The following is a 20,401-nucleotide window of genomic DNA, read 5'->3' on the forward strand; positions in this document are numbered from 1 at the left end:
TTCCTTTCTTTCTGAATTTCTACCTACTGTTCAGAACCCTCCATAACCCAACTCAAAGTTGAGCTACTAGTTGGCTGCCAGCTGAGAACCATTTTCACAAAACCAAAGCATCACACAGTTAGCAATCCGACAAAAGGTTGGCAAAAGACCAGTGACCATATCATTGATAGATTTGACCATCAATGACCACAAGCCAATCTGAGTTTGCTTTATACATTGAGGAGATGTCAATGTCATTGTCTAGACCAGCATTTATTGCCTTCCCCAATTGCCCTCGAGAAGGTGGCGCTGAGCTGCCTTCTTGATCCCTGCAGTCCATGTGGTGTAGGTACACCCACAGTGCTGTTAGGGAGGGAATTCCAGGATTTTAATCCAGCGGCAGTGAAGGAGCGGACGATATTTCTCCAGGTTGGGGTGGTGAGTGACTTGGAGGGGAACCTCCAGGTGGTGGGGTTCCCATGCTTCTACTGCCCTTGTCCTCTAGATGGCCGTGGTCATAGATTCAAAAGGTGATATCTGAGGAGACTTGGTGAGTTCCTGCAGTGCATCTCGTAGATGGTACGCACTCTGCTACTATTTGTCGGTGGTGGAGGCATTGAATGTTTGTGGAAAGGGCAACAATCAAGCGAGGCTGCTTTGTCCTGGATGGTGTCGAGCTTCCGGAGTGTTGTTGGAGCTGCACTCACCCAGGCAAGTGGAGAGTATTCCATCACACACCTGGTAACAGATACCCGGGAACCACCCCTAGCTGTCCTGAGAAATACTGCTGGGCCATCTAGTTGCACCTCTACTGTCCTTGTAAAGATGGTGTTCGCTGGAGAATTCCGGAATACTGAGCGGAATTCTCCATTTTTGTTGGGAAGCATGGTGGTGGGCCGTTCTGGGGGCCACATTCCCGCTGGCCAAAAGGACGAGAATCCGCGCACGGTTCTCCGCTGGCAGCCTCATTAATTATGCGTCAGCGAGTATCTCTCTGAATCACCTGGCGGGCTGAGAGTTGATTAATTTAGTCGCTGTTAGCTAGTGGGCCCGTATTTAAAACACCGGTCCAGCCTACGCATCACTCTCTCCAGCCCACAAGGTCTTGGAGGATGCCCAAAGCTCAGAGGCAAAAGGCCAGCTGCCTCAGGAAGAAATGTGTCCCCTTACTCCAGCCACCATGCCCTCAAGGCCTGGATTTGAGGATTCTCAGTGCAGAGGCCTGTCCTCTACCCAAGGGAAGGGTCCAGGAAGCACAGCAAACTCATCTCTCTGGCCTGGGAGCCGTGGTCCAGGAGGCCACCATGACTGGCATCTGCGCAACAGGAAGCGCGCAGTGCAGGAAGAAGATGAATTATCTCATCTGTTTCATCAAGATAAGTTCTCCCTCAGCTCCCTCCGCCATCAAACTCTCATAATTGCATCATGCACTCCAAAGGCAACTTTCTTAACGGAGCTCACACATCCATTACGGACACTCATTCTCTCATAGGCGCTTTCATCTCATCTCCCACTTTGCTCAGTGTGGTAGGCTATATTAGGGGTATCGTGGTACCTAGGTGGGATGTACCTTATACTGTAGTGTGAGTGGTGAAATCTGCCTGCTGGGTCCGCCCAGCAGGTGGAGCATAACAGTCTGTGTTTCACCCACAGCAGTCATTCTGTCCCGGAGCTGCTGGGGTAACTACTTGTTCATTAAAGCCTTCAATTGGACGACAATCTCGCTTCTGTAGTGATTGATCGTGCATCACTCAGTTCCATACTCTGGTCCTTCTGGGGAGGGATCACCTCTTTGCAGAGCCAGACCGAAGAGCACAGCAAACTGTGACCGTAGAACCATAAAATCCCTACAGTGCAGAAGGATGCCATTCGGCCCATCCAGTCTGCTCCAACACACTGAAAAGAGCACCCTACCTGGGCCCACCTCGGCTTACCGCACCTAGCCTGCACATCCCTGGACACTAAGGGGCAATTTATCAAGGCCAATCCATCTAACCTGCACATATTTGGATTGTGGGAGGAAACCAGAGCACCCGGAGGAAATTCCGCAGACACGGGGAGAACGTGCAAACTCCGCACACACAGTCACCCAAGGCCGCGATCGAACCCAGGTCCCTGGTGCTGTGAGGCAGCAGCGCTAAGCACTATCGGACAATGGCAGGAAAACACAAACAGCCTCTTGCCTCTCTTATATGTCTAATAAGTTTCCGATGCCTTCATCGATTTCCGGCAAGGTTTAGACTTTAAACTAAGAGGATTAATGAGAGGATGACTGGCTTCGTTGTAGCAGATTTCCAGAACATTTTTGACAGGGAGAACTTTGCGTAGCACAATTTACGTTGACAGATTAACTAAGTTATAACTTTGAATGATTTCATAAAAATGGGCCAAATCTTCCAGTCTGTGGATCATCAGAGACTGGACGTGTGGCCAAAGATGTGTGTCAGGATCTTGCAGAAGTCCTGAAATTGTGGAAATTGCCGGGAAGCTTCAACTTCCAATGGGCCTCTACTCAAATGTCTTTGACTCTGAGTTAGTTCCAGTGTACTTACCCGGATAGTTTCCCAAGAAATGTTACACAGATTAAAACCTTGTCCTAGAGTAACTCCAGAACTGATTCCCCCCCGACCGCAAATACACACACTGACCCCCCCCCCCCCCTCCCCTCCCCTGACATGGGGAGGCAGTGGTGTAGTGGTACTGTAACTGGACTAGTAATCCAGCGATTTAGGGTAATGCTCTGGGGACTAGGTTCAAATCCCACCCGGTGAAATTTAAATTCAATACAAAAATGTGGAATTAAAAGTCTAATGATGACCATTGTCGATTGTCATAAAAACCCATCCAGTTCACTAATGTCCTTTAGGGAAGGAAATCTTCCGCCCTGACCTGGTCTGGCCTACACGTGACTCCAGACCCACAGCAATGTGGTTGACTCTTACAAAATGGCCTCAGGGATGGACAATAAATGCCGTCCCAGCCAGCGACACCCAGCTCCCAAGAACACATTTTTTAAAAATGGCTACCCCCCCCACCCCCGACTTGACGACCAACCCGACTACCCTTCTGAGCCCCACCGCAACTACACAATCCACCCAACCACCCTTGGACTACACCCCCCCCCCCCAAAATCACCCTGGCTAATTTCCGCAATCGACCAACTAAACCCTCGATCAGATTGCCGATCTGATTACACTCTGCCCCACCCACTCATCCACCTCACCCACTGACCTACCCACCCACCCTACCCAATTACAAACTCACCCACTTGAGAACCTTACCAGCCCACCCACTGTTCTGTTCTGCTGCTTCGTGTAACATAAGCTGCTTCCTTGATGTATGCTTTGACAAAGGAAGCTCCAGACTATGAAATGAGTTCAACTTGTTTATTGAACTATTAACACAGTTCTTAAATGAGTTCCACTCTCTGCTAATCTAGCTGTAGTAACTCAGTCTATCTTTACCAGCCTGCTCTAAACCACGTGCTGGGTGTGATGCTGTTGATCAACCCTGATGTGCTCTCTAGATGTCTGTCTGTGGAAAGAGGCAGAGCATGTGTGCCCTGTCCTTTTATATGGGTTGTGAAGTGCCCCCTTGTGGTAATGCCACCTCTGGGTGTCCTGATTACCCATTGGTTGTGGCCTGTTGTAATGACCCATTGGCTGCATGTCTGCATGACATGACATCTCTGGTTCTCCCTCTAGTGGTTACTTAGTTGTAGTGTATTTACATTAACCCCTTGTGTACATACAGTGATGCCCTAACCACCTAGCCCTTGTCCATTCATTCATTCATTTACAGTGAACCTTTGAACCTCTAATATGTTAACAGCCCTTTATACCTGTTGCAATATCCTTGCTTTGGCCACCAGAGGAGCTGTTTGTGATGTCCATTTTATCGCTCACCATACCCGCATTAACCTGGGCCTTTCAATAAAGGACAAAATCATCATGAAAGGTGAAGCAAGAGCACCGCACCCTTGGCCCTCTCTGCAGATCTGGCATTTCAAGTCTTCCTTCATGAGATCGCCCAGTGACATATTGAGTAGAATTCCAAGTTACGGTGGGAGGGAAGAATTTTGTTGGGAAATGACTATTCAGACCAGTCTGAGGACCAACGTTACTGCTGAGGTCTGTTCAAAAGCAAGTCACTGAGGTGAACAACGATTATGGGGGTCAGATCTTACCCTAAAAGGAAAATTGGTTGGGACTCCCCTCTTCGAGGCTGGTAGCAGAAGTCAGGAAAATCCCCAGGCTGTCCCACCCGTCTTGGGGGGGAAGTGCAGGTAAAAGTGGGACCTTCATTACCGGGGTGGGGGGGGGGTTGGGTGTGGGCTAGAGTCGGGCCGGCCGATCTGGGGAAACGTTTGGAGGCAGTCACGGGGCTGGCAGGTGCAGAGTCCAGCTGTTTAGAAGGCCAATCTTGGTGCTGCGGGACCCTGTCCCTGTTTAAATGAAAACACAATGGCCCTCCAGCCCTCGCCACCCTCACCCTCCAAATATTCCCAATGCCCCACTAATGCCACATCATGTCCACATCCATCCCTATGGTCCCTCATGCCCTTACACCAAATTCTGCCCTTCCACCCAACCCCCATGGGCCCTCGAGACCCCATGCCAGGTTCCGCCCTTCCACCCATCCCTCCATGACCCTTCATACCCCCCATGCCAAGTTCTGCCTTTCTGTGCCCCAGATTTACAGCTGTTTGATTAACAGCTCAGGTCCCCTGATCTCTCTGTCAATTTCACAATGTTTATTTACACAGTGAAGTGGTTTCAAGAGTTTGTGGTTTTTGTGATTGATACTTTAAAGGGTCTGGATGAGCAACACTTTTAATTGCTGGTATTGACATGGCTTACTTTTCAAAATAAGAGAAAGTTATGAATGAATGACTTTTCATAAAAGCTTATTTTTACACATACCCTCTATACACTACAGGTTTCATTGATTGTAGACAGTGTATAGTAGTATAATGGGCATGGAGAAGCCATAGCTAGACATAAGAAGCATGATCGGACATAGGAGGTGGGTAGAACTCAGAGCTTGGCATAGGGGCAGGAGGAGGACCCTTTGAACTTATCTTTTATGCAGAAGAGGATTCAGGTCTCCTCTGAGGGACTGTAAAACATTATGCTTCACAAGCTGGTCCAACATCATGAAAACTGCGGAGGAGTAGAACGGCCGATCTTAGGCGCAGGGGGGACTGAAGTGTGGCATCAACAGCAGGGACCAAATTTTAATTAATTTTAATTCATAGTGCTTTTTTCTCATTTAAAATTAAGTTTATCGGTTGTTCCCTTCTCAAAAGGGGGCCATTGTGAACTCTTAAAGTTGATGACATCACTCAGCCAGATGGGGAATTTACATCAAAGAATTTACATTTTCATCAATAACCAATCATCATGGGTGGCAAAATAACCAAGGGACTCTCTACCCCCTGCTGGTGGCCAGATGAGGAATGACGTTGGGGAATTTACTAATTGTTCATTCTGCCAATGGACTGCAGTGCAAGGTGTGGGGAGACAAGGGGGTTGGAAGAAAATAACTACTTTTTTAGAAAATGATTTCATAAATCATCACCACCAGACTGATTCCTGGGAGGGCAGGACTGATATGTAAAGAAATATTCAATCAGTTCTCTCTCTCTTTTCTTTTATTGTCACAAGTAGGCTTACATTAACGCTGCAATGAAGTTACTGTGAAAAGTTCCTAGTCGCCACATTCCGGCGCCTGTTCGGGTACACGGAGGGAGAATTCAGAATGTCCAATTCACCTAACAAGCACGTCTTTCAGGACTTGTGGGAGGAAACCGGAGCACCCGGAGGAAACCCACACAGACACGGGGAGAACGTGCAGACTCCACACAGACAGTGACCCAAGTGGAAATCGAACCAGGGACTCTGGTGCTGTGAAGCAACAGTGCTGACCACTGTGCTACCGTGCCGCCCAGTTAGGATTGTATTCATAGATTATCATAGAATTTACAGTGCAGAAGGAGGCCATTCGGCCCATCGAGTCTGCACCGGCTCTTGGAAGAGCACCCTACCCAAAGTCAACACCTCCACCCTATCCCCATAACCCAGTAACCCCACCCAACACTAAGGGCAATTTTGGACACTAAAGGCAATTTAGCGGGGCCTATCCACCTAACCTGCACATCTTTGGACTGTGGGAGGAAACCGGAGCACCCGGAGGAAACCCACGCACACACGGGGAGGATGTGCAGACTTCCCACAGGCAGTGACCCAAGCCGAAATCGAACCTGGGATCTTGGAGCTGTGAAGCAATTGTGCTATCCACAATGCTACCGTGCTGCCTGTCACTGGAGTTCAGAAGAATGAGGGGGGGATTCTCATAGAAAGCTACAAAATTCTAACTGGACTGGACAGGGTAGATGCAAGAAGGATGTTCACGATGGTGGGGGAGTCCAGAACCAGAGGGTCACAATCTGAGGATACAGGTTAGACCATTTAATCCTGAGATGGAGACATTTCTTCACCCAGAGAGTGGTGAGCCTGTGGAATTCGTTACCACAGGAAGTAGTTGAGTCCGAAACATTGTATGGTTTCAAGAAGCAGTTAGATGGGCAGCGCGGTGGCACAGTGGTTAGCACTGTTGCCTCACGGAGCTGAGGTCCTAGGTTCAATCCTGGCCCCGGGTCACTGTCCGTATGGAGTTTGCACTTTCTCCCCGTGTCTGCGTGGGTCTCACCCTCACAACCCAGGGGAGGTGGACTGGCCAGGCTCAACTGCCCCTTAATTGGAAAAAAAATAATTGGGTAATCTAAATTTATTTTAAAAAAGAACTCAAAAATAAGCAGTTCGATATAGCACTTAGGGCGAAGGGGATCAAAGGATATGGAGAGGAAGCAGGATCAGGTTGGAAGATTGGCTATGATCATAATAAATGGCGGAGCGGGCTCGAAGGGCCGAATGGCCTCCTCCTGCTCCTATTTTTTCTATGTTTCAATTTTTCTATCTTTATCATCTATTCTTACCTGGTTGGCTGTTTCTTTCCAATTGATTCTGTAAATCACTGTCTGAAAAAAAGCTACCTGTACAATCACACAAATGAGTATTCCAGACCAGAAACCTGCAAAATAGTAACGGTGCAATGAGTACGGAGACAAATAATGCTGAGTTTTCCTTCCGCCTCTATTCCGCTGTGGAATATCTCATCTTTATCAGATAGCTGGTGTCAGCCTGCACAGAGCTACTTGTCCCCATTTGGCCTCAGCACCCCTGGAATCCATAGTGAAGAGTTCAGGGAGGGGGTCCCACGCCTGATTAGCGTGTAACGATCTGTGTTGGAAGTGATGTGGAGACGCCGGCGTTGGACTGGGGTGAGCACAGTAAGAAGTCTTACAACACCAGGTTAAAGTCCAACAGGTTTGTTTCAAATCACTAGCTTTCGGAGCACTGCTCCTTCCTCAGGTGAATGGAGAGGTAGGTTCCGGAAACATTTATATAGACAAAGTCAAAGATGCAAGACAATGCTTTGAATGTGAGCATTTGCAGGTAATTAAGTCTTTACAGATACAGAGATAGGGGTAATCCCAGGTTAAAGAGGTGTGAATTGTCTCAAGCCAGGGCAGTTGGTAGGATTTCGCAAACCCAGATGAGATGGTGGGGGATGAATGTAATGCGACATGAATCCAAGGTCCCGGTACTCTTGTGTGCGGAACTTGGCTATATGTTTCTGCTCGGCGATTCTGCGTTGCCGCGCGTCCTGAAGGCCGCCTCGGAGAACGCTTACCCGGAGATCAGAGGCTGAATGCCCTTGACTGCTGAAGTGTTCCTCGACTGGAAGGGAACATTCCTGCCTGGCGATTGTCACGCGATGTCCGCTCATTCGTTGTCGCAGCGTCTGCATGGTCTCGCCAATGTACCACGCCTCAGGACATCCTTTCCTGCAGTGTACGAGGTAGACAACATTGGCTGAGTCGCACGAGTATGTACCGCGTACCTGGTGGGTGGTGTTCTCACATGTAATGGTGGTATCCATGTCGATGATCTGGCACGTCTTGCAGAGATTGCCATGGCAGGGTTGTGTGGTGTCGTGGTCACTGTTCTGAAGGCTGGGTAGTTTGCTGCAAGCAATGGTTTGTTCGAGGTTGAGCGGTTGTTTGAAGGCAAGTAGTGGGGGTGTGGGGATGACCTTGGCAAGATGTACATTTTCATCAATGACGTGTTGAAGGCTGCGAAGAAGATGTTGCAGTTTCTCCTCTCCAGGGAAATACTGGACGACGAAGGGTATTCCGTCGGTTGTGTCCCGTGTTTGTCTTCTGAGGAGATCGGTGTGGTTTTTTTGCTGTGGCGCGTTGGAATTGTCAATCGATGAGTCGAGCGCCATATCCCGTTCGTATGAGGGCATCTTTCAGCGTCTGTAGATGTCTGTTACGCTCCTCCTCATCTGACCAGATCCTGTGTATACGGAGGGCTTAAACATAGGGGGTGGCTTCTTTAATGTTTTTAGGGTGGAAGCTGGAGAAGTGGAGCATCATGAGGTTATCCGTGGGTTTGCGGTAAAGCGAAGTGCTGAGGTGACCGTCCTTGATGGAGATGAGTGTGTCCAAGAATGCAACCGATTTTGGAGAGTAGTCCATGGTGAGTCTGATGGTGGGATGGAACTTATTGATATCATCGTGTAGTCATTTCAGTGATTCTTCGCCGTGGGTCCAAAGGAAAAAACTGTCATCGATGTATCTGGTGTATAACGTCGATTGAAGGTCCTGTGCGGTGAGGAGGTCTTGTTAAAACTTGTGCATGAAGATGTTGGCATATTGAGGTGCGAATTTGGTCCCCATGGCTGTTCCGTGCGTCTGGATGAAGAACTTGTTGTCGAAGGTGAAGACGTTGTGATCCAGAATGAAGCGGATGAGTTGCAGAATTGCGTCTGGAGATTGGCAGTTGTCGGTGTTGAGTACTGAGGCTGTTGCAGCAATGCCGTCGTCATGGGGATAGTGGTGTAGAGTGCCGAGACGTCCATTGGGATGAGGAATGTTCCTGGTTCAACTGGTCCATGGTGCTGAGTTTTTGTAAGAAGTCCGTCGTGTCGCGACAGAAGCTGGGCATTCCTTGTACGGTGGGTTTCAAGATGCCCTCGATGTAGCCAGAGAGGTTCTCACACAGGGTCCCATTGCCCTTGTGTATTTTCGGGAGGCAGTGGAGATCTCTAATGTGGGGAGTACGTGGGATGAGAGCATGTAGGGTGCTCTAAAGGTCTGGATCCAAGGTCTTGGTCAATCTGTTGAGTTGGCGGGTGTGTTCCTTGATCGGATCTGCGGGTAACTGCCTGTAGTGCTCCTGGTTGTTGAGTTGTCGGTACACTTCTTTGCAGTTCTGTTCAGTATGACGGTTCCCCTTCCTTTGTCTGCTGGTTTGATGACGATGTTGCGGTTGGTCTTGAGAGCGCGGATGGCATTGCGTTGTGCTTGGGTGACGTTCGGCGCTGTCTTGTGAATGCGACTGATGAATCTGGCATTGACGTGACTCCTGGCGGCTTGAGCATACATGTCGAGTCTAGGGCAGCGGCCTTCCGGAGGGGTCCAATTCGACTGTTTCCTCTTCGGTTGCCTCACCGCAGATCTCTCGGTCTGCTGTTCCGGTTCATTGGTTGTCTCATTGGGTTCGCTGTCGGCCTCTTGTGTCCTGTGGAAGAGCTCCCGGAGACTCATTCGCCTGATGAATTCCTCCGTGTCTGCCGCGTGACTGATGGGGTCCATTTTGGTGGTGGTGCAGAAATTGTGCCCTCTGCTGAGGACTTCGATTTTGTCTGGTTGAAGGGTGTAGTCTGACAAGTTGACAATAGATTTCCCTGTTTTCTATTGTGGTACTGGGGGAGGCTTAGTTTCTGCTGGTGGCAGCCTTCCAGTCGGGGAACACTTCAGCAGTCAAGGGCATTCACCCTCTGATCTCCGGGTAAGCGTTCTCCAAGGTGGCCTTCAGGACGGGCGACAACGCAGAATCGCCGAGCAGAAACTTATAGCCAAATTCCTCCCGGGACCTTGGATTCATGTCGCATTACATTCCCCCCCCCCCCCCAAATCTGGTCTGGGCTTGCGAAATCCTACCAACTATCCAGGTTTGAGACAATTCACACCTCTTAACCTGGGGTTACCCCTCTCTCTGTATCTGTAAAGACTTAATTACCGGCAAATGCTCGCATTCAAAGTATCGACTTGCATCTTTGACTTTGTCTCTATATATGTTTCTGGAACATACCTCTTCATTCACCTGTGGAAGGAGTTGCACTCCGATAGCTTATGAATTGAAACAAACCTGTTAGACTTTAACCTGGTGTTGTAAGACTTCTTCCTGTGTTGGAAATGTACGTGTGTGAAAGTTGGACGAGACCCTTGACTCGGTTCAGCTGTGATAACTCACTTCCAGCATCTATGGTTAGCTGAGAGATGGCCATGGAATCAAGGTACGCTCTCTAATTGTACAATTATCAATGTGTAAGCAACTGCATCCTTTGGCAATGACATTATTAAGCCAATTGCATTGTTAAAGGCAGGTGATGATCATTGCCAGAGCTAAACACACCATTGGGTGTGGGGAAGTAGACGGTTACTGTGATCAGTTGTTCTGAGAATAAACGTCAAGCTTCAGGCTCATTGCTTCACCATATACAATTATTGGTATGAACTAGTGTTAATGGACACGGGCTGTAAGATTACACAGGGCTGGTTAAACCCTAAAGACAGAACTTCCACCTGATCAGATCCTCCAGTACTGATCGGGAGATGGAATGGACGCCTCAAAGAAAATGGATGGTGGGTGATAATTACCAATAAAGGGGAAAAAATTTAAATTCCTACCAAATGCACCAAGTTTGGCAGCAAACATCAGTGAGATTCCAATTGGACACCCAATGAGGTAATATCCGACCAGGTTACCGATAGCCCCCAGTTTCTGCTTCCCAGCTCCTCTTAACACTCCACCACATACACCCTGTAGAGTAGACAAACAGAACATATTGCAGAGATTACACAACAACTTGCTGTGGCTTCTACCAAAACCTAGTGTCTTAACAGGTCCTCGAATAATTCAGAGCCAGTGGATTACACTTTGAACACAGTCACCGGTGTAAAGTTGGGAATAGCTCATGTGGTCAAATCACTTTCTTGGACTGTTAACAGTAAAGGACATTATGGTAATATAAAACAGGACGAGAGGCATGTGCAGGATGGACACAGGTATAGACCACTTGTTTCTGTAGGTGAAAACCTCTGGGTAAAATTGGATTGCATCGGTAACAAAGTGAGAAATGAAAGTCCAGATGTGATATCAGGAAGTGTGACCAATAGAATCCGACAGCCGTGTGGCAGTGAGGAAGAATTTATTGATATAATAGAGATCATTTAAAATAAAAGAGTTGACATTTAACAATAGTGAACAACTGAGATGCCATGTGTAAGCTTGTTGCAAGACCACGTGTGTGCAGGTTTTTGTCACCAACTTTGATTTCAAAGCCTGTATTCATTGAGACATTCCCGAACTGAAAGAGAAGTCAAAATTCCAGGTTTCGGGGTAGGGAAAGGGGGTTGTAGCTTTGGAATGACGTCTTGGGAAATTAGACTATGATCCCAGGTTGCTAAAGGGATTAAAGTTTTTTGATTTTTAAAATCTTTTTAAAATAAATTTAGTGTACCCAATTAATTTCTTCCAATTAAGGGTCAATTTAGCGTGGCCAATCCACCTACCCTGCACATCTTTGGGTTGTGGAGGTGAGACCCACGCAGATAGGGGGAGAATGTGCAAATTCCACTCGGACAGTGACCCAGAGCCGGGATCGAACCTGGGACCTCAAAGAACAAAGAACAAAGAAAAGTACACCACATGATAAGGCCCTTCAGCCCTCCAAGCCTCTGCCAACCATGCTGCCCGTCTAAACTAAATTCTTCTCCACTTCCGGGGTCCGTATCCCTCTATTCCCATCCTATTCATGTATTTGTCAAGATGTCCCTTAAACGTCACTATCATCCCTGCTTCCACCACCTCCTCCGGCAGCGAGTTCCAGGCACCCACTACCCTCTGTGTAAAAAAACTTGCCTCGTATATCTCCTCTAAACCTTGCCCCTCGCACCTTAAACCTATGCCCCCTAGTAATTGACCCCTCTACCCTGGGAAAAAGCCTCTGACTATCCACTCTGTCTATGCCCCTCATAATTTTGTCGACCTCTTTCAGGTCTCCCCTCAACCTGCGTCGTTACAGTGAGAACAAACCAAGTTTATTCAACCTCTCCTCATAGCTAATGCCCTCCATACCAGGCATCATCCTGGTAAATCTCTTCTGCACCCTCTCTAAAGCCTCCACATCCTTCTGGTAGTGTGGCGACCAGAATTGAACACTATACTCCAAGTGTGGCCTAACTAAGGTTCAATACAGTTGCAACATGACTTGCCAATTTTTATAGTCAATGCCCCAGCCAATGAAGGCAAGCATGCCGTATGCCTTCTTGACTACCTTCTTCATCACCTGTGTTGCCCCTTTCAGTGACCTGTGGACCTGTACACCTAGATCTCTCTGACTGTCAATACTCTTGAGGGTTCTACCATTCACTGTATATTCCCTACCTGCATTAGACCTTCCAAAATGCATTACCTCACATTTTTCCGGATTAAACTCCACCTGCCATCTCTCCGTCCAAGTCTCCAAATGATCTAACTCCTGCTGTATCCTCTGACAGTCCTCATCGCTATCCGCAATTCCACCAACCTTTGTGTCATCTGCAAACTTACTAATCAGACCAGTTACATTTCCTCCAAATCATTTACATATACTACAAACAGCAAAGGTCCCAGCACTGATCCCTGTGGAACACCACTGGTCACAGCCCTCCGATTAGAAAAGCATCCTTCCATTGCTACTCTCAGCCTTCTATGACCTAACCAGTTCTGTATCCATCTTGCCAGCTCATCTGTGATCCCGTGTGACTTCACCTTTTGTACCAGTCTGCCATGAGGGACCTTGTCAAAGGCCTCACTGAAGTCCATATAGACAACATCCACTGCCCTACCTGCATCAATCATCTTTGTAACCTCCTCGAAAAACTCTATCAAGTTAATGAGACACGACCTCCCCTTCACAAAACCGTGCTGCCTCTCGCTAATATGTCCATTTGCTTCCAAATGGGAGTAGATCCTGTCTCGAAGAATTCTCTCCAGCAATTTCCCTACCACTGACGTAAGGCTCACCGGCCTGTAGTTCCCTGGATTATCCTTGCTACCCTTCTTAAACAAAGGAACAAAATTGGCTATCCTCCAGTTCTCTGGGACATCACCTGAAGACAGTAAGGATCCAAAGATTTCTGTCAAGGCCTCAGCAATTTCCTCTCTAGCCTCCTTCAGTATTCTGGGGTAGATCCCATCAGGCCCTGGGGACTTATCTACCTTAATATTTTTTAAGACACCCAACACCTCGTCTTTTTGGATCTCAATGTGACCCAGGCTATCTACACACCCTTCTCCAGACTCAACATCTACCAATTCCTTCTCTTTGGTGAATACTGATGCAAAGTATTCATTTAGTACCTCACCCATTTCCTCTGGCTCCACACATAGATTCCCTTGCCTATCCTTCAGTGGGCTCACCCTTTCCCTGGCTACCCTCTTGCTTTTTATGTACGTGTAAAAAGCCTTGGGATTTTCTTTAACCCTATTTGCCAATGACTTTTCGTGACCTCTTCTAGCCCTCCTGACTCCTTGCTTAAGTTCCTTCCTACTTTCCTTATATTCCACACAGGCTTCGTCTGTTCCCAGCCTTTTAGCCCTGACAAATGCCTCCTTTTTCTGTTTGACGAGGCCTACAATATCTCTCGTTATCCAAGGTTCCCGAAATTTGCCGTATTCATCCTTCTTCCGCACAGGAACCTGCCGGTCCTGAATTCCTTTCAACTGACACTTGAAAGCCTCCCACATGTCAGATGTTGATTTACCCTCAAACATCCGCCCCCAATCTAGGTTCTTCAGTTCCTGCCTAATATTGTTATAATTAGCCTTCGCCCAATTTAGCACATTCACCCTAGGACCACTCTTATCCTTGTCCACCAGCACTTTAAAACTTACTGAATTGTGGTCACTGTTCCCGAAATGCTCCCCTACTGAAACTTCTACCACCTGGCCTGGCTCATTCCCCAATACCAGGTCCAGTATAGCCCCTTCCCTAGTTGGACTATCTACATATTGTTCTGAGGTGTCCTTCCACAGTACAGATGTGATATTCCCCCTAACCAGTAGCACAACTCCTCCACCCCTTTTACATCACCCCTTTTATATCCCCCCTATCCCGCCTGAAACATCTAAATCCTGGAACGTTTAGCTGCCAATCCTGTCCTTCCCTCAACCAGGTCTCTGTAATGGCAATAACATCATAGTTCCAAGTACTATTCCAAGCTCTAACTTCATCTGCCTTACCTGTTATACTTCTTGCATTAAAACATATGCACTTCAGGCCACCAGTCCCGCTATTTTCAGAAACATCTCCCTGTCTGCTCTTCCTCAGAGCCATACTGGCCGTATTCCCTAGTTCTCCCTCAATTTTTTCACCTTCTGACCCACCCCCCTGCCACCTCCGGTAACCACCTCAGTGCCATGAAGCAGCAGTGCTAACCACTGCACCATCGTGCCGGCCCAAAGAGATGAAAGTTGATTCGGGGAAAAAATACAAAGCTCACAGAGTTGCAGCAAGAGGTTAAAGGCAGGGTGTGTGTGTGTGTTTGGTGTTATTTCTGAAAAATGTATACATTATGAAGCTAAGAGTGGAGTAAAGGAGTATTGCATCACCGTCAAACTTTTCGTATTTAATAAATGTTGTTTCTCTTGTTGTTAAAATTAGTTAGCGGTCCTGTGACTCTGTTCCTCACGTTTTCTGAAAAAAGTAAACATTACTGTCTTTTGAGCTCGGGTTCCAGTCCATTCCATTCTTCCCATCTAGCTGTAAGACCAACTGGGATTGTAACATAGAAATCAGGTGCAGGAAGAGGCCAATCAGCCCTTCAAGTCTGCTCCGCCATTCATTATGATCATGGCTGATCATCCAATTCAGTAACCTGTTCCCGTTTGCTCCCAATATCCCTTTAGCCACAAGAGCCATAAGTAACTCTTTCTTGAAAACATTCACTGTTTTGACCACAACTATTTTCTTTGGTAGAGAAATCCAAAGGCTCACCACTCTCTGGGTGAAGACATTTCTCCTCATCTTAGTCCTAAATGGTCTACCCCCATATTCTCAGACTGTGACTCCTGGGTGGAACAAACCATTACAAGGGGACATAAATTTAAGGTGAAAGGTGGAAGATATAGGAGGGATATCAGAGGTAGGTTCTTTACCCAGAGAGTAGTGGGGGCATGGAATGCACTGCCTGTGGAAGTAGTTGAGTCGGAAACATTAGGGACCTTCAAGCAGCTATTGGATAGGTACATGGATTACGGTTAAATGATATAGTGTAGATTTATTTGTTCTCAAGGGCAGCACGGTAGCATTGTGGATAGCACAATTGCTTCACAGCTCCAGGGTCCCAGGTTCGATTCCGGCTTGGGTCACTGACTGTGCGGAGTCTGCAAGTCCTCCCCGTGTCTGCGTGGGTTTCCTCCGGGTGCTCCGGTTTCCTCCCACAATCCAAAGATGTGCAGGTTAGGTGAATTGGCCAATGATAAATTGCCCTTAATGTCCAAATTGCCCTTGGTGTTGGGTGAAGGTGTTGAGTTTGGGAAGGGTGCTCTTTCCAATAGCCGGTGCAGACTCAAAGGGCCGAATGGCCTCTTTCTGCACTGTAAATTCAATGATAATCTATGATTAATCTAGGACAAAGGTTCGGCACAACATCGTGGGCCGAAGGGCCTGTTCTGTGCTGTATTTTCTATGTCTATGTCTATGGTTCTGGACTCCCCCACCATCGTGAACATCCTTCCTGCATCTACCCTCTCCAGTCCTGTTCATATTTTATAGGCTTCCATGAGATCCCCCTTCATTCTTCTGAACTCCAGTGAATATAATCCTAACTGACCCAATCTCTCCTCGTGTGTCAGCCCTCCATCCCAGGAAACAGTCTGGTAAACATTCGCTGCACCCTCTTGGTTAACCTTTATGTACATTCATCTGAAACTAAATCTGGTCAGTTGTCAAAAGCCATGATATCAATTATTCACCCTTCACAATGTGATAACACTGATAACACTGCAATAATAATGCACAGATAACAAAGTACTCACCGCCATGCCATCAAACAAATGAGCAACAATGCATATTGGAATTATTTCTGCAACTAACTGAACAATTTCACTGGAAAATGAAGAAAGAGACATTAGAGAGGTTTCACGTGATTTTGAATCCATTGTGTAAATGTGTCTTGTTGAGCTTGTGCCCTTGTCGGAGATGTTCCTTCACTAACTTGTCATTGGTGAAGATATAGCCCAACACATCTTTTAATGTTCCAAGTAAGATAGAATTTACTAAGGAGAAAAACCCTGGGGAAAAGAAAAAGAGTAAAATGTGAGGAACTCTTGTTAAATAATCTAGTTGAAGTTCCAAGTAACTTTTTATTGAAGGAAGTTACTGTTTACTGCTTCTGTTTACCCTCCCTTTTCCCAACGGATGATATTCGCCCCCCCCCCCCCCCCCCCCCCTGCTGTACTGGGTCAGCTCCCTGTCTGGGTACAGTCTGATGGACCCTTGTCCCTAACCAAACCATTCCCGTGATCTGCTCCAGGGTATCTGTCCCTGCTGAAGATTAGCCGGTGAATGTGAACCCATTTGACTGTGGTGTTGGGGTTCTCACTGTTGGGTCTGGTCTTGTCTTAACCATCAGAAGCTGGTTCCCTGACCAACCTCCCACTCACTGATTCAAATTGTGGAGGCCAATCATAGAACAGTAACTGGCATCTTAGCTAATTCGGCACAGATCAAACATCAAACATGGGATCACCCTATAAATAGATGAAGAGTAAAATAAAGCTCAGCATATGTGGAGGAAGAAACAGAGCTACTGGGCAATATTTTCTCAGTTGACGAGAAGTGGGTCGAATTCGGATCATGTGACCGAAGATGGCACAGTAGCACAGTGGTTAGCACTGTTGCTTCACAGCGCCAGGGACCCCAGTTCGATTCCCGGCTTGGGTCACTGTCTGTGCAGAGCCTGCACGTTCTCCCCGTGTCTGCGTGGGTTTCCTCCGGCTGCTCCGGTTTCCTCCCACAATTCCCAAAAGATGTGCTTGTTAGGTGAATTGGACATTCTGAATTCTCCCCCTGTGGAGCCAAACAGGTGCCGGAATATGGCGACTAAGGGATTTTCACAGTAACTCCATTGCCGTGTTAATGTAAGCGTACTTGTGACACTAATAAAGATTATTATAATGGGCCATGGTGCGACATTGTCAGAGATCTTCTCTTCCTGAACAAATTAAAATAGTGATATTTAAGGGGCATCTTGACAAATACATGAAGAGGATGGGAATAGAGGGATACAGACCCAGGAAGTGTAGAAGATTTTAGTTTAGACGGGCAGCATGGTCGGCACGGGCTTGGAGGGCCGAAGTGCCTGTTCCTGTGCTGTACTTTTCTCGGTTCTTTGCTCTTTGTTCTTAAGCAATATACTATGCAGAAGAAAGTTCTTCTGCCACATTTCTTGAATCTATGGCCCCTGGTTCTAGAATTCTCCATCAAGGGAAACAATTTTATTCTGTTCACCCTTTCTTTTCCCCTCACCTCTTCCCAACTTCTGGCTCACAAGCAGGGACACCATCCACTGTGCCAAAAGACCTCCACAAAGAATGCATTGCAAGTTCTTTAATAAAAGTAAATATAGTTTAAAACCATAGCTGAAGTGCTTTGGAGAACCATAGAGCCATCGAACCATTGTGTGTAGGCATGAGACCAGGACAGAATCAGTCTCAACTGAGATTACGGCATCAATTACTGCCCAGGCTCATACCCAAAGAATGTCCACTTGGGAAGGATATGGATACCGTGGACACTCGAGGAGCTGTGTCTGAATGAGGAGCCAAGAGAACATTGGAGAGATTGTGAGGGCTCCACTATTCAAAAAATCAAAGGTTTAGTCAGTGAGTTTAACGCATTGAACTCACCAATGCAGCACATAGCAACCTTAGCAGAGTTGACAGCCTGCTCTGGATTCCTGGCACCCAGAGCGTTACCCACATGAACACTCACTGCCACACTGAATCCCAGAGGAACCTGCAGGACAACAAAAATCAATAATTACTTGCACTTCATTTTCCATTTTATTTCCCCCTATTTAATCTGTTGCTGAAGGTAACTGCCCCATGAAATATAACTGTGTCGGAGCTATCGGCAAGCAGGTCAGGGAGGTCAGAGGTCCACTGTCTCCTTTGTTACCTGACCTCAGTTGGGAAGTGGTTGCTTTAACAATTAACCTCATTAACCCCCAACCCCTTCATCACCCTCCAAGTTTCTGAAAGGAATAAAAATCAGTTGGAGTTTCTGTTCCTAATTACTCATTGTTAATGGTCTTGCAATATGTGTCTTCAGCCATACAGTGGGGGCTTCCAGTGGTTAATAAAGAGTTTTATTGATGAAAGACAAAAGCAGTGAAGGAACAGGCACAGAACATGATGCAATAGGTCTTAACACATTTGTGTCCTGTTCCCAGGACTCCGTGCAAACTCCTCATTGGGCGGTGTGCATGCGCTCCCGTATGATTGGCCCCAAGTCGCTTACATGACCCATGGAGCCCACGCCCTTAAAGGAGGTGCGCTCCCACTCAATATTTCCAATAAATTACAGCCAAATGGGTGCAGGGCTTGTGGTGGTTGTAGCACTGTTCTTTTCATCTTTGCATCCCACCTTCAAACCGCCTTCTGAAACTCAATATAATCCCTCCATGGCTACCTCTGTGGTTCTTCAGCCCTACAATCAACCAAGAACTCTGTGCACCTTCACTTCTGACTTCTTTTGAATCGTCCAAGTGTGTCGCACCAACACTGCCGGACATTAATTCAGTTGCCTTGGCTCTAACCTCTGCAATTCCCTCCCCGTACCGTGTGGGAAAGCCAACAGTTCGATTTGGCTGATACAATTTATTCTGCACATGAGGAGGCAGAGGTAAAAAGCAGCATCACAGTATAATATTGCAGTTTGCTTTTGATACCAAGTTGAGATGCATGGCAAGTAGAGAGAGGATACAGGAGATTGCAAAGAGTGTAAGCAGGTTACCCGAGTGGGCAGGTAGATGGCAAATGCAGGTTAATGAGAGGAAAACTGGTAGCTGTACATTTTGAAACAAACATCAGGGAAAGGATATGTATGCCATGTAATCAGATTGTTAACACACTAGAGAACCAGAGATGTACAGAGTATGGATTAATAGGTTTTAATGTGTGGGAGCACATAAGAAATGACTGGAGAAAAACAAATGAGAATTTTTTAACAGCGACATATTGAACATTAATTGATGTGGAACTTGGTTAGGTCACAACTGAAATATTGCATCCAGCTTAAATATTGAATTAAAATTGAGATTTTCATTCCTGGAACAGAAAGGTTAGAGGAGAGTCAAACCAAGGATTCTAAAAGTATGAAATGCCTTGACACACTGGATGATGCGAATCCCTTGTTTCCAGTAACAATGAGGCGTGACTCGTGATTAACCTTCCAAGAAGCGTTTTCAATGGAAATGGTTATGAGAACAAAAGATACTGCTGAGGAAGAGACCATCACCTGAATCGGAATGGAATTGTGTAAGTATAAGAAAAACAACATAAAACCATGTGACAAAATGAGATGAGAGAAGATAGTTCCAGTTGAAGAGCTAACTAGCTCACAAATGGGCTGAATGGCCTCTTTCTTTGCTTGAGTTTGAATGATTCTTCAAAGGTCTGATTAACAACTTAACAAATTGATTTGTAGTATTATTGCAGGGACGTTTCGATTGCACGTCTGAGTTGTAAAGGGCCCGATCACATAGAACGGATGGATCCATTATTGTAAGTGCAGTGAAATAAGGAAAGATGCATGGGCTGGTTTAGCTCAGTTGGCTGGTCAGCTGGTTTGTGATGCAGAGCGAGGCCAGCAACGGGGGTTCAATTCCTGTACCGGCTGAGGTTATTCACGAAAACCCCGTCTTCTCAACCCTGCCTTCGCCTGAGGTGCGGTGACCCTCAGGTTAAATCACCACCAGTCAGCACTCCCCCTCAAAGGGGAAAGCAGTCGATGGTCACCTGGAAACTTTACTTCAAAATTAGGAGAATATTTCATGTCATGTATGTGATGATATGCTTAAACAATCATGTATATAACGATGTAAACGACTCCTGACCAGAAGTTGGCAGTGTAAATTTACCACGTGATTCTGTACCTCGAGGAGTTGGGAGATAGTCATGTTAGTGGATCGTCATACTTGCAGTAGCTCTCGGATAATTTATCAGTATTAGCAGTTTGT

The 20,401-nt window shown here is 46.8% G+C and overlaps 1 protein-coding gene across 4 annotated transcripts in view; it reads right to left on the reverse strand.

Moving 5' to 3' along the window:
- The window catches only part of LOC140386943 (multidrug and toxin extrusion protein 1-like), a 69,173-nt gene that overhangs the window by 706 nt on the left and 48,066 nt on the right, over positions 1-20,401 (reverse strand). For 3 of the 4 annotated variants that reach the window (XM_072469858.1, XM_072469859.1, XM_072469856.1), the window contains 6 exons: positions 18,069-18,177; positions 16,376-16,451; positions 16,197-16,266; positions 10,802-10,934; positions 6,977-7,071; positions 3,821-3,905 (listed from right to left, as the gene is read on the reverse strand). In XM_072469858.1, the coding sequence (XP_072325959.1) occupies positions 3,821-3,905; positions 6,977-7,071; positions 10,802-10,934; positions 16,197-16,266; positions 16,376-16,451; positions 18,069-18,177 (568 nt within the window). The remainder of the gene's footprint in view (positions 1-3,820; positions 3,906-6,976; positions 7,072-10,801; positions 10,935-16,196; positions 16,267-16,375; positions 16,452-18,068; positions 18,178-20,401) is intronic. The other variant, XM_072469860.1, reaches the window with a different exon arrangement.

Source organism: Scyliorhinus torazame, chromosome 12 (assembly GCF_047496885.1).
Source record: "Scyliorhinus torazame isolate Kashiwa2021f chromosome 12, sScyTor2.1, whole genome shotgun sequence".
Taxonomy (NCBI): Eukaryota; Metazoa; Chordata; class Chondrichthyes; order Carcharhiniformes; family Scyliorhinidae; genus Scyliorhinus; species Scyliorhinus torazame.